At 34.7% G+C, this 21,164-nt stretch overlaps 1 protein-coding gene across 1 annotated transcript in view; it reads right to left on the reverse strand.

Annotated features, from left to right (window-relative positions):
* CFHR4 (complement factor H related 4) overlaps nt 1-21,164 on the reverse strand; it is a 38,077-nt gene that overhangs the window by 7,547 nt on the left and 9,366 nt on the right. Inside the window, 10 exon segments of the mRNA XM_054452288.1 lie at nt 572-769; nt 3,402-3,584; nt 3,868-4,044; nt 5,926-6,047; nt 6,049-6,106; nt 8,340-8,537; nt 11,316-11,498; nt 11,785-11,961; nt 13,549-13,731; nt 15,967-16,164. Of these exon segments, the coding sequence (XP_054308263.1) occupies nt 572-769; nt 3,402-3,584; nt 3,868-4,044; nt 5,926-6,047; nt 6,049-6,106; nt 8,340-8,537; nt 11,316-11,498; nt 11,785-11,961; nt 13,549-13,731; nt 15,967-16,164 (1,677 nt within the window).

Raw genomic sequence — 21,164 nt, forward strand, 5'->3', positions numbered from 1 at the left:
CTCTGTACATGGAACTGTGGTCTGCACATTTGGAAGACCATAGCCAGGATATCCTCAACTTTTACAGATTGACCCTATAAATATGTTCATCAATACTTTGTGTTATATCCATTCTCCAAATAATTGAGAATGCAGTGTCCTAAAGACCATAAAATGATTAAAAAGTAAATTAGAAACATGAATTTGATCAAAATAGTATATTAAAATAATTTTTAGAATATTTAAATAAGACTGCATCAATACTCAAAAATAATGTATCACTGAAGGAAAACTAAAGCTACTACTAAATGTTTGTACAAAAAAGTCAGTATTCAATGTTACTTATCTTTAGTTTGTATGATAAAATATGTTTAAATTATATAGGTATTCTCATAAAGTTCCTATATTTATTTCTCATGTGATTTTCATGAAGATCTCATAACAGAAAAGATCTAGTTTGGTCTTTTTGCTTGAACAACTCTTCCCTTGGTACCATTTCTGTCATATAAGGACAATGTAAACATCTGTTTGCTCTTCTCTCTCCATTCTTTGCAAGTTTTATGCACATATTGTTGTAAAGAGGTTTGCTTACTGAGGCACGGGACTGTTGGCGACCACCCATCTTGTGTGCAATGAATGTAATCCCAGTAACTTCCTGAAGGAGTCACAAAATTTTGGTCACAGTAATAGGAGTAAGATTTTCCTGCAGCTACTGGAAAGTATGGTCTACGCATATTCTCATAATATAGATGTCCGTATTGAATTTCTGGAAACTCACAAGGTTTCATTACTTGGAACAAAAAACAAGAATAGTATAAATAATGTTTCACTGTAACAGACAATGATATAAGAGATGACTGTTTTGATTATGTTACCTTCCACATAATGGTTTTTTTTTCTTTCTTTCTTTTTTTGTATTTTATGAGACGGAATTTCGCTGTCTCCCAGGCTGGAGTGCAGTGGCATGATCTCGGCTCACGGCAACCTCCGTTTCCCAGGTTCAAGCGATTCTTCTGCCTCAGCCCCCCGAGTAGCTGGCACTATGGGCACACACCAGCACATCTGTCTAATTTTTATAATTTTAGTAGACGCAGGGTTTTACCATATTGATCAGGCTGGTCTCGAACTCCTGATCTCAGGAGATCCATCGCTTCGGCCTCCCAAACTGCTGGGATTACAGGCATGAGCCACCACGCCTGGCTGGTTTACTTTAAAATTTTTTTTAATTTTTATAATTATTTTTTAAGTTCCGGGATACATGTGTAGGATGTGAAGGTTTGTTACATAGGTAAATGTGTGCCATGGTGGTTTGCTCCACCTATCAACCCATACCCTAGGTACTAAGCCCAATTCTTCCATGGTAAGATTTTTCATTTTTGATGATATCATTCACTCCTCTTTCTCTCCTTTTGACGCAAGTAATCTGCACTCAAGTCTAGCCCTTATTAACATTAGTATTTCTTTAGAAACTTCCCCAAGTCGTGTTTTAATACATCTTTCAAGCACTTACATAAATACATTTCTTAACATAGTCCGTATTACTTCTGAAATCCAAGAATTTTTAAGAGCTCTTCAACACATTCAGGGGCTATTTACAATTCAAAAATAAATATTATTTGAGCACTAAATACTCCTCCAAACATATTTTCTAACACTTTCTGAAGTAGATACGGAAGTGAATACATAAATAGGGGACAATAATTAAGGGTTAGCCCGTCGTAGGATCAGCCAAGATATCAGCATCATCAGTCAATATGAAAGATAAAAGGTAGCATAGCATCATAATAAAGGAAGTGAGTCACCTCACAGAAAAGAACTGCTTGTATAATCCTATACTTAGGAACTTGAGCACTTGAAAGACTCATGAGTCTACAGTTTAAGAGCTGTGATAGGAGTAGGTTATCTGATATGCAAGACCTGATGGGTATCCCAGGACTGTACCTCATAAGCTAGTAGAAACTTGTGGCAAACTTTCTTTTAGGTTTTCTTGTTGTTGCCATAATTATTTTGGCTCATATTTTTTGAATTGTGTTGCTTCAAGTTCATAGGACTTGGAGAACAGATTCTGGAAGTATACCTATATTACTGACTTGAGGGGTTTTTTGTGTATTCATTTTGATTCTGGGATGAGGGGAGAGTAGATGAAGGTAAAAACAGAAAACATTGGGTTTTGGAAATGGCTGAACTTTCCATTAATTTCTTTCTTGCTTGCTAGAAATACCGGTAAAACATAAGAAAGAACAATAATCAGAGAAAGAACTTCTCAGTGTTAACTATGTGCTCTATCAGGAAGCATTTCAGGTTTTCAAGAAGGATTTTAGTTAATAGTGCACGGTTTTTATTATACTTTAAGTTCTGGAGTACATGTGCAGAACGTGCAGTTTTTTTACATGGTATACATGTGCCATGGTGGTTTGCTGCACCCATCAACCCATCACCTACATTAGGTATTTCTCCTATTGCTATCCCTCCCTTAGCTCCCCACTCTGTGACAGGCCCTGGTGCGTGATGTTCCCCTCCTTGAGTCCACCTGTTCTCCTTGTTCAACTCCCATTTATGAGTGAGAACATGTGGTGTTAGGTTTTCTGTTCTTGTGATAGTTTGCTGAGAAGGATGGTTTCCAGCTTCCTCCATGTCCCAGCGTCCCAGCAAAGGACATGAACTCATCCTTTTTTTTTTTTTTTTGAGATGGAGTCTTGCTCTGTCGCCCAGGCTGGAGTGCAGCGGTGTGATCTCGGCTCACTGCAAGCTCCGCCTCCCAGGTTCACGCCATTCTCCTACCTCAGCCTCCGGAGTAGCTGGGACTACAGGTGCCCACCACCACGCCTGGCTAATTTTTTTGTATTTTTAGTAGAGACAGGGTTTCACTGCATTAGCCAGGATGGTCAGGGTCTCCTGACCTCGTGATCCGCCCACCTCGGCCTCCCAAAGTGGAACTCATCCATTTTTATGGCTGCATAGTATTCCATTGTGTATATGTGCCACATTTTCTTTACCTAGTCTATCATTGATGGACATTTGGGTTGGTTCCAAGTTCATAGTTTTTAAAATGGTGTTTTCAAAATTCTTTGAAAACTATTTACCTAGTGTTAATAATGTGAAAATGATTACTGGTCTTAAGCTGAGATGCCATATTTCATATGTGTGCAATAAATGGATGTCATTCTTGAAGACTCATTGTGTCCATTAACAAATTGAGGTCTCTGAACATTCCTATTTTAAAAAAGAAACTTTGTCATTGTTTATATGAAATTTTCCAAGCTTATACACTTATATATTAAGATCTGAAAGGCAAACATTCAGCAGAATAGCTGTTTGTGAACACAGTTTTAGGGTAATAACCCATAAAAATTTTAGTATAAATAAGCAAAGATCAAACTTAATTCTCTAATTTTCTCAGATCCAGAATATTAAGAACTTACATGTGCATCTTGGTGGTTCTGACCACTCTCCATTACTACATGTTACATATTTAGAACCCTGAAGTTCATAGTAGGACTGGCACTGGTACTCGACTCTTGACCGTGGCAGATACACTTTTTGTGGGAAGGACTTCGTATCTCCATTGCTAATAGGTGGAGGAGGCCCACAGTTTTCTGAAGAATCTGAAAAAAATAAATATTACTGTGGAAAAATCAACCGTTTTATTGGAAACTTTCTGAATAAAGCTTTTTATGTACTCTTAAATGTATCTTATTTGATTTCTTAGGAAGATATTTGCATTTTCAACCTTTTTTTTTTAAGTTCAAGGTAATTCACACTCAAATGAGGACTACATGTATATGTACATATATGTACACATACACATATATGCATACATATACATATGTATGTTTCTATTTATTTAATTAAGTCTAGTAGAAATAAATACTTGAATAAAATACTCACTATAGCATGTTGGTAAATGGGACCAGCCATCTTCACCACACACTATGGAACCTGTGGTGTTTCCATAACTGCTTTCATATCCATCATAGCATTCATAGTCCAATGTGTCATGGAGCTTAAACCACATGCCATTACTCTTGGCTCTGGAATTCTCAAAAACAGGCATATCACAAAGTTCTGAAACAAAATTGAGGATTGCTTTTCTATGCCATACGATGTACAACTAAACTAAGAAAGTTTCATTATAGGAATAAAATTTACTGATCAGTGTATGCTAATACATTTTGTACTATTAAAAATATTCTGGGCCTGGCGCGGTGGCTCACGCCTGTAATCTCAGCACTTTGGGAGGCCGAGGCAGGTGGATCAGGAAGTCAGGAGATTGAGACCATCCTGGCTAACATGGTGAAACCCTGTCTCTACTAAAAATACAGAAAAAATTAGCCTGGCATGGTGGCGGGCACCTGTAGTCCCAGCTACTCGGGAGACTGAGGCAGGAGAATGGCGTGAACCCGGGAGGCAGAGCTTGCAGTGAGCCAAGATCGCGCCATTGCACTCTAGCCTGGGCAACTGAGGAAGACTCTGTCTCAAAAAAAAAAAAAAAAATAGTCTGACAATCAGTGTTTTTTTTGTGCTGTAACAGTTAATTACAAGAGAAAAATATATTTCCCTATATATATCCTTCTCATCATTAAAGTCCTGTGAAAAACATATTAAGAATATTTAGTTAGACCTATTTTTATTTGCAAACATCTCATTGGCTGTTATTACATTCTACATTTATCACTATAATGTATTATTTTAAAGAAGATAAAATTTTGTGAATTTAAAAGTTAATGTACATCTTTAAGTACCCAATTTACTGACAGTAAGGGTGTATATGTTGGATTAAAATTATATTCATTGGATAATAGGTTCTATAAAAATATATAAAGCATGTTATCTTTTATTTTACAAGTCTTGATCATTTATCAAAGCTGAATCAAATTAGGTTGAAATATACAGCTTTTCTTTACACAGAGCCCATGATAAGCATAGTAATTAAAAACAGTATTCTAGAAATGTATGAATTGATATTTTATAGCTCCCAAATCCCAGAGTAACTTTGAGATAATCACTTTCTAAGTGTATCCTTTTCTTTTTTCTCACTTAGCTTGATATTTTGAGATTCATCCATGTTCTGTTATGTATCAATAGCTCCTTCCATTTGTCTCATGGCTAAAAATAGTTGAATTGTACCCTTGAAGATGAAGTGGATTTTGCAGTATATAAATTATATCAATATGTGTGTTAAAAATACATTAAACAATTTATCTTTACAAATCTTTGTGAATGTCTAAAGAGGAAAGACAAAAAAGATCAACTTTTGCCACTGCAAGATTTCCATTGTTCATTATGCAATCTCTTTATTAATAAGTAATTACAAGTTGGGAATGTTTTAGAGAACTTTAGTTGTAAGGAACCCATTGCCAAGTATGAGGTTTGTAAACATTCAGCCCACCCACTTACCCTTTTTCTTTACTTGTTTTCTCTGTACTAGACAATAAGCTGGAAATAATTTTTTGAGTTGGTTCTCCTCAGTTACATCATTGATACAAATTATTAAGGTCTCATTCTCCTGATGCTAGCAGAAACTCAGAATTAAGCACTCATCCCTTCCCCGACATGTACATCTTTTCTGAGTGTGAGCAAGGAATACAATACAAGCAGTTGATAATTTTGAAATACAAAGAAAGGGAAAAGAACAAAGTTTTTATTGACAACTAATACATTGTGCTGATATTCCCATGCAGCTCCCTAACTAGTCTGTACCTGATGGGATTGCTTTTACGTAAAGGCAAATTGAATTGAGAGAGATGGAATGATCATCTTCCCAAGTAGCCATTACTCTAAAAAGGCAAAAAAGACTTAGTCTGGCACAGAATGTTAAATGATGTTAGAAGTATTTATATCTCTTTACTCCTAAAAGTGTTTTCCATATTTTTAAGTAAAACACTATCATCTTAAAGGGAGGAACAAAGTTGACAGAAACTGAGTGGGAATATGTAAATAACTTACTAATGCAGATTGGTTGTGCTGACCATCCATTTTGCAGACATGTAATTGATCCTGAAGAATTTCCATCTGCTGTTGCATATCCTGGTTTACAATTATATTGTGTTTCTTTATTTAAAATATAAAGAGGAAGATTCAGAAATAAATCCATTTTCAATTTCTATATCTGATTTTGAGCATGTCCCTAAAATAGAAAAAGTAGAGAAAAATAAATATTTGTTGAATACTTCTTTTATAGAAGTGAACAAGTAAAAACATGGCAATATGGTGAAACAATGAAACATTTGTTAATGAATTGAAAACAGCAAAACTGGAAGTTTCCTAGGCATCCATGAATTTTGAAAGAAAATGTTGAAAACACAGGGAAGGGCAGAATAAAAGCAAAGAATCCTTGAGACTGTCAACAGAGCTCTGGCAGGCCTTGAGGAATGCAGATCTAGCAGACTCTCAATTCCCTATAATTTTTTGGAAGAGTTTCTGGCTACTTGCAATAACCCGAATCTTTTTGGTGCTGTTAAGAGGTCTTAGACCTCATTTAGTCAAATGCCATTTCCCAGGCAAAGATACGGTACACACTGCTACCATAGGCAAGAAAGTAATTTTGTAAATCCTTTGTCTCCAAGAATTTGAAATGGTTGTCATCTTAAGTGGGTGCTTAAACCCATATAGACGTGGTGTTTGAGAGGCATGTGGAAATGTAAGCAGAAAAAAGAAAGCAAAGGAGATAGCAAAAATAAGTTCTAATATATTAGTAATGTGTATGTTCTTTATATATTAGTAATGTATGTGTTCTGTACATTACTAATGGGTATATGTATAAGGTAGTAATTATTTTAGTAATGTGTATGTTCTAAGATTTTAGTAATGTATATGTTCTTTTCTAATTAGTAATTAGAAAACAAATGTAAATGGACCAATTTTACTATCTGAAAGAAAAGGAAGTCATGTTAAAGATGATACATATTTATAATATAGCATTTGTCATAATCAGGAGTTTTCTGATCTGTTCTTACCTACTTTCCTATTAATCTCCTCCAGCCTCTAAACTGCAGTGTTCACTTTCTCTTGTAAACAATTTTATTTTCAATTCCTATAAAGTGTTTGACACACAGCAATATTTATTAGGCGGATTAATGATAGAGTTGGTGCCTATGGCAGGAGAAAAAGGGACTTTTCTTTCAGAGGCTTAGGCCTATTGTTGAGGACAGTTGCTCCTACAAAGGGGTAAGAAGATTCCCATTGTCTTTCATCTCAATTTTATCATAATATTCATATGGTTTCTATAATGGAATGTTTGGTAAATTGCAAGCAATACACACAAACAACTTTCAGAGATCCCTTTACGTAAAAAGTAAAAGTCAGCTATAACTGAAGATGAGCCTTAATTTAAAGCAACAGAGCACTAACTATGAAAATAGATATCATATAATTGTGAGAGATGTGGCAGTGACCTTTGGGCAAGCATTATATTTATTTTTTAATTAATGCTATAATTTTATAATCTACTTAACGCATTTAGCATGATTTCAATATAAATACTGAAGCAGTGTTAGTCTGTAGTCTATTTATTTTGTGCTAGTCATGATTTATATTTCTATTTTTACTTGACTATTAAGTGACAGAATCCACTCATTATCCAGAAATTATAAATGTATTCAGACACATTTGGAACTGAAAACTAGCTAGGATTCTATTTAAAAATAAGAAAGACATATATTCAGCTTGAGAGTTGATATACAAAATTTTCCAGTTAAAGGTCTAGATCTTAGACAGTTAAGGACATACTGGGGTCTCAAACAAGTGGACTAACTGCCACGAATGCATCTGGGAGGAGGAGACCATTCATCCTCTGTACATGGAACTGTGGTCTGCACATTTGAAAGACCATAGCCAGGATATCCTCAACTTTTACAGATTGACCCTGTAAATATGTTCTTTCGTATTTTGTGTTATATCCATTCTCCAATTAACTGAGAATACATTGTCTTAAAAACCATAAAATGATTAAAAAGTAAATTAGAAACACGAATTTGATCAAAATAGTATATTAAAATAATTTTTAGAATATTTAAGTAAGACTGCATCAATACACAAAAATAATGTATAACTGAAGGAAAACTAAAGCTACTACTAAATGTTTGTACAAAAAAGTCAGTATTCAATGTTACTTATCTTCAGTTTGTATGATAAAATATGTTTAAATTATATAGGTATTCTCATAAAGTTCCTATATTTATTTCTCATGTGATTTTCATGAAGATCTCATAACAGAAAAGATCTAGTTTGGTCTTTTTGCTTGAACAACTCTTCCCTTGGTACCATTTCTGTCATATAAGAAAACGTAATCATTTGTTTGCTCTTCTCTCTCCATTCTTTGCAAGTTTTATGCACATATTGTTGTAAAGAGGTTTGCTTACTGAGGCACGGGACTGTTGGCGACCACCCATCTTGTGTGCAATGAATATAATCCCAGTAACTTCCTGAAGGAGTCACAAAATTTTGGTCACAGTAATAGGAGTAAGATTTTCCTGCAGCTACTGGAAAGTATGGTCTACGCATATTCTCATAATATAGATGTCCGTATTGAATTTCTGGAAACTCACAAGGTTTCATTACTTGGAACAAAAAACAAGAATAGTATAAATAATGTTTCACTGTAACAGACAATGATATAAGAGATGACTGTTTTGATTATGTTACCTTCCACATAATGGTTTTTTCTTTTCTTTCTTTTTTTTTTTTCTAAGACGAAATTTCGCTCTGTCTCCCAGGCTGTAGTGCAGTGGTGCGATCTCTGCTCACTGTGACCTCCATCTCCCAGGTTCAAGTGATTCTCCTGCCTCAGTCTCCCGAGTAGCTGGCACTATGGGCACACACCACCACACCCGTCTAATTTTTGTAATTTTAGTAGACACAAGAGTTTTACCATATTGATCAGGCTGGTCTCAAACTCCTGACCTCAGGTGATCCACTTACTTTGGCTTCCCAAACTGCTGGGATTACAGGTGTGAGCCACCGCGCCCGGCTGGTTTTCTTTTAGATTTTTTTTTTAATTTTATAATTATCTTTAAGTTCCTTGGATACATGTGTAGGATGTGCAGGTTTGTTACATAGGTAATTGTGTGGCATGGTGGTTTGCTCCACCTATCAACCCATACCCTAGGTATTAAGCCCAATTCTTCCATGGCAAGCTTTTCATTTTTGATGATATCATTCACTCCTCTTCTCTCCTTTTGATGCAAGTATTCTGCACTCAAGTTTAGCCCTTATTAACATTAGTATTTCTTTAGAAATTTCCCCAAATCATATTTTAATCCATCTTTCAAGCACTTACTTAAATAAATTTCTTAACATAGTACATATCACTTTTGAAATCCAAAAATTTTTAAGATCTCTTCAATACATTCAGGGGCTGTTTGCAATTCAAAAATAAGTATTATTTGAGCACTACATACTTCTCCAAACATATTTTTCAAAAGTTTCTAAAGTTTTCTGCTGTTCTGGAACGTTTTCCTTATTACTTTAATATGCCATATGTATATGTAATATTTTTCATAAGGTTGCCTTTTTCCCTAGAATTTGCTGCTTGAATGCTCTTTTCTTCTTTAGATTTTAAGACTGAAAGTCTTGCTTGTATCATGGAACTGATCTTATATCTTCAGATAATTATAATCCTTTCCTGTTCTTGATTATGAGAAGAGGTAATGCTTTTGCTGTGAAACCCATCTTAGGAGTGTCCATCTCTGCAGTCAATCAAATTTAAGACCCAGAATTTATCTCTGAAACCTAACACTTAATTTTTCCTATGAAATCATGTTTGAGGATACTTGTAAACTATTTTGATTTGAGGATACTAATTTTCCTCTGCAGTCTTGCCACTTGCATGGTTTGGAGCCCAGACTTACACATGATCATCTACAGAAGTGGATGCATAAATAGGGACAATAAGATTTAGCCCCTCATAGGATCAGCCAAAATATCAGCATCATCAGTCAATATAAAAGGTAAAAGGTAGCATAGCATCAAAATAAAAGAAATGAGTCATATCACAGAAAAGAACTGCTTGTATCATCCTGTACTTAGGAACTTGAGCATTTGAAAAACTCGTGAGTTTGCAGTTTAAGAGCTGTGACAGGAATAAGTTATCTGATATGTGCAAGACCTGATGGGTGTCTCAGTTCTCTACCTCATAGGCTAGTAGAAATTTGTGGCAAACTTTCTTTTAGGTTTTCTTTTTGTTGCCATAATTATTTTGGCTCATATTTTTTGAATTGTGTTGCTTCAAGTTCATAGGATTTGTGGGACAAAATTCTAAGAGTATACCTATATTACAGACTTGAGGAGTTTTTAGTGTAGTCATTTTCATTCTGGGACGAGGGGAGAGGAGATGAAACAGGAAGCATTGAGATTTGGAAATGGCTGAAGTTTCTGTTAATTTCTTTCTTTCTTGCTAGAAATACTGGTAAAGTGTAAGAAAAAAACAATAATCAGAGAAAGAACTTCTCAGTGTTAACTAGCTATGTGCTCTATCAGGAAGCATTTCAGCTTTTCAAGTAGGATTTTAGTTAATAGTGCATGGTTTTTATTATACTTTAAGTTCGGGGTACATGTGCAGAACGTGCAGTTTTTTTACATAGGAATACATGTGCCATGGTGGTTTGCTGCACCCATCAACCCATCACCTACATTAGGTGTTTCTCTTAATGCTGTCCCCCCACCAGCTCCCCATCCTGTGACAGACCCTGGTGTGTGATGTTCCCCTTCCTGAGTCCACCTGTTCTCCTTGTTCAGTTCCCACATATGAGTGAGAACATGTGGTGCTAGGTTTTCTGTCCTTGTGATAGTTTGCTGAGAAGGATGGTTTCCAGCTTCCTCCATGTCACTTTTGACATGGACATGAACGCATCCATTTTTATGGCTGCATAGTATTCCATGGTGTACATGTGCCACATTTTTCTTTATCTAGTCTATCATTTGGGCCTGGACATTTGGGTTGGTTCCACATCCATGGTTTTTAAAACAGTGTTTTCAAAACTCTTTGAAAACTATTTACCTAAGTATTAATAATGTGAAAATGGTTATTGATGTTAAGGTGAGATGCTATATTTCATATGTGTGCAATAAATGGATATCATTCTTGAAGACTCATTGTGTCCATTAACAAATTGAGGTCTCTGAACATTCCTGTTTTAAAAAGGAAACTTTGTCATTGTTTACATGAAATTTTCCAAGCTTATACACTTATATATTAAGATCTGAAAGGCAAACATTCAGCAGAATAGCTGTTTGTGAACACAGTTCTAGGGTAATAACCCATAAAAATTTTAGTATAAATAAACAAGGATCAAAGTTATTACTGTAATTTTCTCAGATCCAGAATATTAAGAACTTACATACGCATCTTGGTGGTTCTGACCATGCTCCATTACTACATGTTACATATTTAGAACCCTGAAGTTCATAGTAGGACTGGCACTGGTACTCGACTCTTGACCATGGCAGATACACTTTTTGCGGGAAGGATGTGGTGTCTCCATTGCTAATAGGTGGAGGAGGCCCACACTTTTCTGAAGAATCTGAAAAAAAATACTTTATTATTGGGGAAAAATCAACAGTTTTATTGGAAACTTTCTGAATAAAGCTTTTTATGTACTCTTAAATGTATCTTATTTGATTTCTTAGGAAGACATTTGTATTTTCAACCTTGTTTTTTTTTAAGTTTCAAGGTAATTCACACTCAAATGAGGACTACATGTATATGTACATATATGTATTCATACACGTATGTGTACATATACATATGTATGTTTCTATTTGTTTAATTAATTCTAGTAAAAAGAAATACTTGAATAAAATACTTACTATAGCATGTTGGCAAATGGGACCAGCCATCTTCACCACACACTATGGAACCTGTGATGTTTCCATAACTGCTTTCATATCCATCATAGCATTCATAGTCCAATGTGTCATGGAGCTTAAACCACATGCCATTACTCTTGGCTCTGGAATTCTCAAAAACAGGCATATCACAAAGTTCTGAAACAAAATAAAATTGAGGATTGCTTTTCTATGCCATATGATGTACAACTGAACTAAGAAAGTCCCATTGTAAGGATAAAATTTACCAATCAGTGTGTGCTAATAAATTGAGTACTATTAAAAATAGTCTGACAATCAGTGTTTTTTTTTGTGCTGTAACAGTTAATTACAAGAGAAAAATAAATTTCCCTATAATGATCCTTCTCATTATTCAAACCCTATGAAAAACATATTAAGACTATTTAGTCAGATCTATTTTTATTTGTGAACACCTCATTGGCTGTTATTACAGTCTACCTTTATCACTATAAGGTATTATTTTAAAGAAGATAAAATTTTGTGAATTTAAAAGTTAATGTACATATTTCTTTATCAGTTTACTGACAGTAAGGGTTCATAAGTTGGATTAAAATTATATTCATTGGATATACGTTCTATAAAAATTTTAAAGCATCCTCTTTTATTTTACATATCTTATATTACATCATTTATCAAAACTGGTCAAATCGGATTAAAGTATACAGCTTTGTCTTTTGCAGAGCCCATGATAAGCATAGAAATTGAAAACAGTATTCTAGAAATGTACGAATTGATATTTTATAGCTCCCAAATCCCAGAGTAACTTTGAGGTATTCACTTTCTAAGTGTAGCATTTTCTTTTTTCTCACTTAGATTAATATTTTTGAGATTCATCCATGTTCAATTACATATCAGTAGTCCTTTCCATTTCGTCTCATGGCTAAAAATAGTTGAATTGTACCCTTGAAAATGAAGTGGATTTTGCAGTATGTAAATTATATATCAATATGTGTGTTAAAAATACATTAAACAATTTATCTTTACAAATCTTTGTGAATGTCTAAAGAGGAAAGACAAAAAAGATCAACTTTTGCCACTGCAAGATTTCCATTGTTCATTATGCAATCTCTTTATTAATAAGTAATTACAAGTTGGGAATGTTTTAGAGAACTTTAGTTGTAAGGAACCCATTGCCAAGTATGAGGTTTGTAAACATTCAGCCCACCCACTTACCCTTTTTCTTTACTTGTTTTCTCTGTACTAGACAATAAGCTGGAAATAATTTTTTGAGTTGGTTCTCCTCAGTTGCATCACTGATACAAATTATTAAGGTCTCATTCTCCTGATGCTAGCAGAAACTCAGAATTAAGCACTCATCCCTTCCCCGACATGTACATCTTTTCTGAGTGTGAGCAAGGAATACAATACAAGCAGTTGATAATTTTGAAATACAAAGAAAGGGAAAAGAACAAAGTTTTTATTGACAACTAATACATTGTGCTGATATTCCCATGCAGCTCCCTAACTAGTCTGTACCTGATGGGATTGCTTTTACGTAAAGGCAAATTGAATTGAGAGAGATGGAATGATCATCTTCCCAAGTAGCCATTACTCTAAAAAGGCAAAAAAGACTTAGTCTGGCACAGAATGTTAAATGATGTTAGAAGTATTTATATCTCTTTACTCCTAAAAGTGTTTTCCATATTTTTAGGTAAAACACTATCATCTTAAAGGGAGGAACAAAGTTGACAGAAACTGAGTAGTGGGAATATGTAAATAACTTACTAATGCAAATTGGTTGTGCTGACCATCCATTTTGCAGACATGTAATTGATCCTGAAGAATTTCCATCTGCTGTTGCATATCCTGGTTTACAATTATATTGTGTTTCTTTATTTAAAATATAAACAGAGGAAGATTCAGAAATAAATCCATTTTCAATTTCTATATCTGATTTTGAGCATGTTCCTAAAATAGAAAAAGTAGAGAAAAAATAAATATTTGTTGAATAATTCTTTTATAGAAGTGAACAAGTAAAAACATGGCAATATGGTGAAACAATGAAACATTTGTTAATGAATTGAAAACAGCAAAACTGGAAGTTTCCTAGGCATCCATGAATTTTGAAAGAAAATGTTGAAAACACAGGGAAGGGCAGAATAAAAGCAAAGAATCCTTGAGACTGTCAACAGAGCTCTGGCAGGCCTTGAGGAATGCAGATCTAGCAGACTCTCAATTCCCTATAATTTTTTGGAAGAGTTTCTGGCTACTTGCAATAACCCGAATCTTTTTGGTGCTGTTAAGAGGTCTTAGACCTCATTTAGTCAAATGCCATTTCCCAGGCAAAGATACGGTACACACTGCTACCATAGGCAAGAAAGTAATTTTGTAAATCCTTTGTCTCCAAGAATTTGAAATGGTTGTCATCTTAAGTGGGTGCTTAAACCCATATAGACGTGGTGTTTGAGAGGCATGTGGAAATGTAAGCAGAAAAAAGAAAGCAAAGGAGATAGCAAAAATAAGTTCTAATATATTAGTAATGTGTATGTTCTTTATATATTAGTAATGTATGTGTTCTGTACATTACTAATGGGTATATGTATAAGGTAGTAATTATTTTAGTAATGTGTATGTTCTAAGATTTTAGTAATGTATATGTTCTTTTCTAATTAGTAATTAGAAAACAAATGTAAATGGACCAATTTTACTATCTGAAAGAAAAGGAAGTCATGTTAAAGATGATACATATTTATAATATAGCATTTGTCATAATCAGGAGTTTTCTGATCTGTTCTTACCTACTTTCCTATTAATCTCCTCCAGCCTCTAAACTGCAGTGTTCACTTTCTCTTGTAAACAATTTTATTTTCAATTCCTATAAAGTGTTTGACACACAGCAATATTTATTAGGCGGATTAATGATAGAGTTGGTGCCTATGGCAGGAGAAAAAGGGACTTTTCTTTCAGAGGCTTAGGCCTATTGTTGAGGACAGTTGCTCCTACAAAGGGGTAAGAAGATTCCCATTGTCTTTCATCTCAATTTTATCATAATATTCATATGGTTTCTATAATGGAATGTTTGGTAAATTGCAAGCAATACACACAAACAACTTTCAGAGATCCCTTTACGTAAAAAGTAAAAGTCAGCTATAACTGAAGATGAGCCTTAATTTAAAGCAACAGAGCACTAACTATGAAAATAGATATCATATAATTGTGAGAGATGTGGCAGTGACCTTTGGGCAAGCATTATATTTATTTTTTAATTAATGCTATAATTTTATAATCTACTTAAATCAACGCATTTAGCATGATTTCAATATAAATACTGAAGCAGTGTTAGTCTGTAGTCTATTTTGTGCTAGTCATGATTTATATTTCTATTTTTACTTGACTATTAAGTGACAGAATCCACTCATTATCCAGAAATTATAAATGTATTCAGACACATTTGGAACTGAAAACTAGCTAGGATTCTATTTAAAAATAAGAAAGACATATATTCAGCTTGAGAGTTGATATACAAAATTTTCCAGTTAAAGGTCTAGATCTTAGACAGTTAAGGACATACTGGGGTCTCAAACAAGTGGACTAACTGCCACGAATGCATCTGGGAGGAGGAGACCATTCATCCTCTGTACATGGAACTGTGGTCTGCACATTTGAAAGACCATAGCCAGGATATCCTCAACTTTTACAGATTGACCCTGTAAATATGTTCTTTCGTATTTTGTGTTATGTCCATTCTCCAATTAACTGAGAATACATTGTCTTAAAAACCATAAAATGATTAAAAAGTAAATTAGAAACACGAATTTGATCAAAATAGTATATTAAAATAATTTTTAGAATATTTAAGTAAGACTGCATCAATACACAAAAATAATGTATAACTGAAGGAAAACTAAAGCTACTACTAAATGTTTGTACAAAAAAGTCAGTATTCAATGTTACTTATCTTTAGTTTGTATGATAAAATATGTTTAAATTATATAGGTATTCTCATAAAGTTCCTATATTTATTTCTCATGTGATTTTCATGAAGATCTCATAACAGAAAAGATCTAGTTTGGTCTTTTTGCTTGAACAACTCTTCCCTTGGTACCATTTCTGTCATATAAGAAAACGTAATCATTTGTTTGCTCTTCTCTCTCCATTCTTTGCAAGTTTTATGCACATATTGTTGTAAAGAGGTTTGCTTACTGAGGCACGGGACTGTTGGCGACCACCCGTCTTGTGTGCAATTAATGTAATCCCAGTAACTTCCTGAAGGAGTCACAAAATTTTGGTCACAGTAATAGGAGTAAGATTTTCCTGCAGCTACTGGAAAGTATGGTCTACGCAAACTCTCATAATATAGACCTCCATGTTGAATTTCTGGAAAATCACAAGGTTTCGCTTCTTGTAATAAAAAACAAAAAACAGTATAAGTAATGTTTCTCTATAACAGATAATCATATAACAGATGACATTTTTGATCAATAAATTATATTCTCTTCTTAGCATAATGAATTAGGGGTTTTAGGGCAAGAAAAGTTACAGAAATCCAATGAGCTAGATATGTGAAGAGCTGTTTGCTAATGGAGATTGAAGAAAACTGTGCAGACCTATTTAATGTACTCTCCATGAGTACACATATCCTAGCCCTGGTTGATTGGTGAGCTTCCTGGTTGAGAGATGAAGGCACTTATTTTACCATTCAGCTCATTCTTTTTCTTTCTGTTCCATCCCATCAGAAATCAGAGCCCTGCCTGTTCTTCTCGGACCAACTCTGTAGTGGGAGATAGTAGTTTTTTGAGGATTTTAAAAAATTGTCTGGAATGTAAAAACTACAGAGAAACATAGGAATTTCTCATTGATCACATCACACAACAAAATAATATTGCTAATTCATGTCTCAAACCAGTTATTAAGACAAGATTTCTATTCTTTATTTAACCAGGAAAATGAACTAGGAATATTTCTTAATATCTAAATATCTAAGAGTGTAATAAGCATTTTTATTGATTTTTAATTTTGATTAGAAAATAAGATGTTTTTAATGTTTTATATACAATATTTTTAGCACACTATAATTACAGTTTATTGAGGAATTTGTGTATATTGAATATTTGACATATATGTTTAAGCACTATGTTATTATAAGGCTTATACTTGATATTTCCAAAAAAGTTTCCATTTCCATGGGATGATTCAGAGATAATTTACTACTTGTAACACCAGAAGAGTATTCATTTTTTCTATGAAATATGATCATTGTTCAAGAAACCTTACACTACACATTATAAAAAATTCCAACATATGCACCACACACAAACGCACAATATTGTTTATTATCTCCATTATTCTTTAGTCCACTGGTTTATTGTCTTTCTTTCTTATTTTTTCATTAGCGAGATTTTCAGGCAGTTTCTACAGTCTTGTTATGTGGATTATAAATGTTGAATTCTTGCATCTCTTAAGTATCTTCATTGAAAAGATATGTGAGTAACTTCTCTAGGTATAGATTCTTGGCCTACAGTCCATATTTCTCTTCACCATTTATTTTTTTTGCCACATTTTTGAAACTTCCAATGTGGAAGTTCAAATATTCATCCAGTTTCATTGATTATAAATAGTATTTTAACTACTCTGATTTTAGGGTATAAATCCTCAGCTGTGCTGCTTTTGAAGCTTAGCTCAAGACTTCTTTCCCCTATTGCAATAGTCAAGTAAAATCTGTCTTGTCATATTTAACAAGTGTCAGATGAATAATTTGTCTTTAACACATCTTGCGTTCATCAATCTAGTTCTTTTTGTTTGATTAGAAAAATTTTTCAAGCGGTTTCCACAGATTAGTTATGCCGATTATAACTTTGAATCCTTGCATGTTGTAAATGTCTTTAACAAAGACCTGGGAACAATAACTTGTCTTTGTATAGTTTCTTGGCCTATATCCATATCTCTCATTGTTGATAGATTTTGCCCCCCATTTTTTGAACTTCCAAAGTTGAGCTTAAAATGCCTCATTTAGTTTCATTCCTTCTATGTTACATTCTGTTGTTTCCCCCTGACCACTGTTTGGAGATTTGTATTATTTTCTCTTTACCTTTGAACTTTGCAAATTTCATCATGATACATTATGATACATCAACATAGATCATTTAACACTAATTCCACCTTGGACAAGCTTGAGTCTTTGGATTTGCAGGAAGTGAGCCTTAAAAAACTCAATTAAAATTTCCATTAAATGGTAGAGCAGAGATTTAAACTTTAGTTTTCTGATTTCAGAACAAGTATAGTTATCTATCTCATGATGGTGTTTCATAGAATGTAAAATACATAGTCTGCTGAGATTTCTTTTCAAAAAATCAAAAAGGAAGTATAATTAAAAGTAGCTATCATTATCATTAATACCACAAGCTTGAGCCACTTCATGACTTTTCTTTTTTACTGAGCAAATTTGAACCACTTTTATCTTTTTCACATGGTAGTTCTCTAAAGCAAAAAAAAAAAAAAAAAAAAAAAAAAAAAAAAAAAAAATTCCACCTATGATCTGATTGGCACTGAAGTCAGCAGAACTTAGAGCAGCCTCATTCTATTTCTTAATCTTCTACCAATGTAAATTGTAGACCCACAAGCAGTTATGATGGTTCTATCACAATGTTAACTCAAACTGACCTTAATATTGATTAAAATACTCACTGATTTTTATAGTGGTTGCTAATCTGTTTGTACTAGTACAGCTGATTCCTTTGACCCAAGACCAGGATCTTACAGTTACCGCTACTAAATTTAATTTTTTTAGATTTAGCTTTGCACATAGGATTCTTCTGGAATTATGAATCTATACTAATGCAGATTCACTATCACCATCTGCTGTAGCATTTCATTTGTGAATTTATACTGCATTTCTCCTAAACCTTTAAACTATGGGCAGACACAAAAGAGTAATGAAACCTGAGAATAAAACACTGTATCTGATAATCAGGTAAAACATATTTAATAAAACTACAAACTACTTGATAAATCATCAAACCAGTCAATTTCTCCATCTTTTCCACACAAATTTCAGAAGGTCACTTGCGAAATACTTTTGCGGAAAACCAGATATAGCTGGGATTCAGTTGGTCCAGAAGCATTTGGGCTGATCTAGCATTTTCATACGCCAACTATAGAATAGTTATTTATTTTCCTTATAGTTTTTATGCACAATGCAGTTGGTTTCACAGTTACAATAGCTACTTCTCTTAAGAACTCATGCTTTTGACAATTCATCTGGGTTTGGGCACGATCATCCGAATACCTTGGGAGGCCAAGGTGGGAGGACTGCTTGAGGCCAGGAGTTTGAGATCAGCCTAGGCATTATAGCAAGACCTTGTGTCTACAAAATAAAAATAAAAAATTAACTGGGCATGGTGGCACACGCCTATATTCCCAGATGCTTAGGAGGATGCAGTGGGAAGATCATTTGAGCCAAGGAGGTCAAGGTTGCAGCGACGTATACTGTGCTGTTGCACTCCAGCCTGGGCAACAGAGGAAGACCTGTTTTAAAAAGAAGAGAAAAGAACATTTTTCTGTCATGGACTATCCACTTTAAGTATGGTCACCATTACAATGCACTGCAAGATAGAAAAAAAAAGAATATTTTTGTAGAGCCAGAAAAAATCTTGAAAAAGGCAAAGGAACCATCATAGAAATAAAACACCCTATTGACGTGAGAGACATTTTGCTACATTTGATGATTTGTGGAAATTCCACAATTCCACAGTTCCTCAAAATAGTGGAGCCTAATTCTCCTCCATTTGTTGTGTGCTGGACTTAGTGACTCATTTCTGAAGAATAAATATGACTCAGGTGAGAGTGTGTGACTAGGTGATAAATGACATGAAGCCTTCCTCCTCCTCCTCACTCTCTCTCTCTTGAATCTTCAGCTCTGGAGAAATTTAGTTGCCATTTCAGCAACCTGTGGAGGGGACAATGTGGTAAGGTACTGGGGCCTCCTACCAAAATCTGTGTGAGTGAGCCATGTTGGAAGCAGATCCTGCAGCCCAGCCAAGTTGTCAGGTCACTGCAGCCCAGGCCAACATCCTTGACAACTACACAGGAGAGCATCTGACACAGAACTAAACAGCAAAGTCACTCCCAAATGCCTGACCCACAAAATCTGTGAGAAAATAAAGGTTTATTGTTTTAAGCAAATATGTTGTTAGCAAAATATGTTACACAACCATACATAACTAATATACTAGGCTTTAGAGGGTACTAGTCCCACCCAGTGTATTATTTTGGACATTGGAAGAATAGAGAAATATCTATTCATATACACACATCCATCTGTGTAATTCTGAGTAGCAAACATTAAAGAGAATTTTCGTTTACAATAATTGTTTTAAATTTTGCTTAGAATTATCTACTTTGGAAAGCAAAGACTTCTCAAAACTCCATATACTAAAATATTGAAATTTATTGTTTCCCCTTTTTTTGTGTTTAAGAGAGAGTAATTTCAGATTTTAAATGTAAGTCAGTATATGGACTGGAACTTACTGCTACATCCTGGAGCAGGTAGGTACCCACCCACTACTAGTGCATTTGCCCTGTTTCCCTGGGTTGTGGGATAAAAGCCATCTATACACTCACATATGATTAAATCTTCAATTCTGTGTTTTGTCTTTTCAGGTGTGTAGACACCATTTTGACTATAAGGAGGATTACATTTTTTTTTTCTGAAAAGAAAACGGCTGTGTGGACTATGTAGAAATCACTACCCATTAAAATAAAGTACATTCTTGCTAGAAACACAGTAAAAATGCAAATAAGGAAGGCCTGAGTAAGGACTTACCAGTGTTAACCATCCATGTATTCTACACAGAAGTCTTTCAGCTTTTCTCCTTGAGTACACATATCTTAGCTCTGGTTGATTTAGTGAGAGTCTTTGATACGGAAAGGAGGCAGGCAAATACTGGGTAGAAGAGGGCGGTTCCCTGTCAAAGGCCCCACCCCAACCCTAAATGAGGACAGGCATGTCTGTTTTCCTGTCCAAAATGTTGCCTTTTGGCCCTCCGTGCTCCTCATCCAGCCCCCATATAAACCCAACACCTTAGCGGGCACACATAGGCGGCTGAACATCAAGACCAATCACAGCGGAACAAAGCGGCAGAGAAAGAGAGAAGAGGAGGGATGTCAGCATGCCGAGGGAAATGAGTTCCGCTAGGGGAGGTCGGAGAAAGATATGGCCGCTGGGTGGCCCAACTCCAGGGGAAGACCACCTTCCCACTCCATCCCCCACTTCAGGCTCCCTGTCCAACTTGCTGAGAACCACCTCCATCACTCAATAAAACCTTGCAGTCATCCTTTGAGCCCGCATGTGATCCAATTCTTTAGGACCACTGGGCAAGAGCTCAGGATACAGAAGGCTGTCA

This window comes from Pongo pygmaeus, chromosome 1 (assembly GCF_028885625.2).
Source record: "Pongo pygmaeus isolate AG05252 chromosome 1, NHGRI_mPonPyg2-v2.0_pri, whole genome shotgun sequence".
NCBI lineage: Eukaryota > Metazoa > Chordata > Mammalia > Primates > Hominidae > Pongo > Pongo pygmaeus.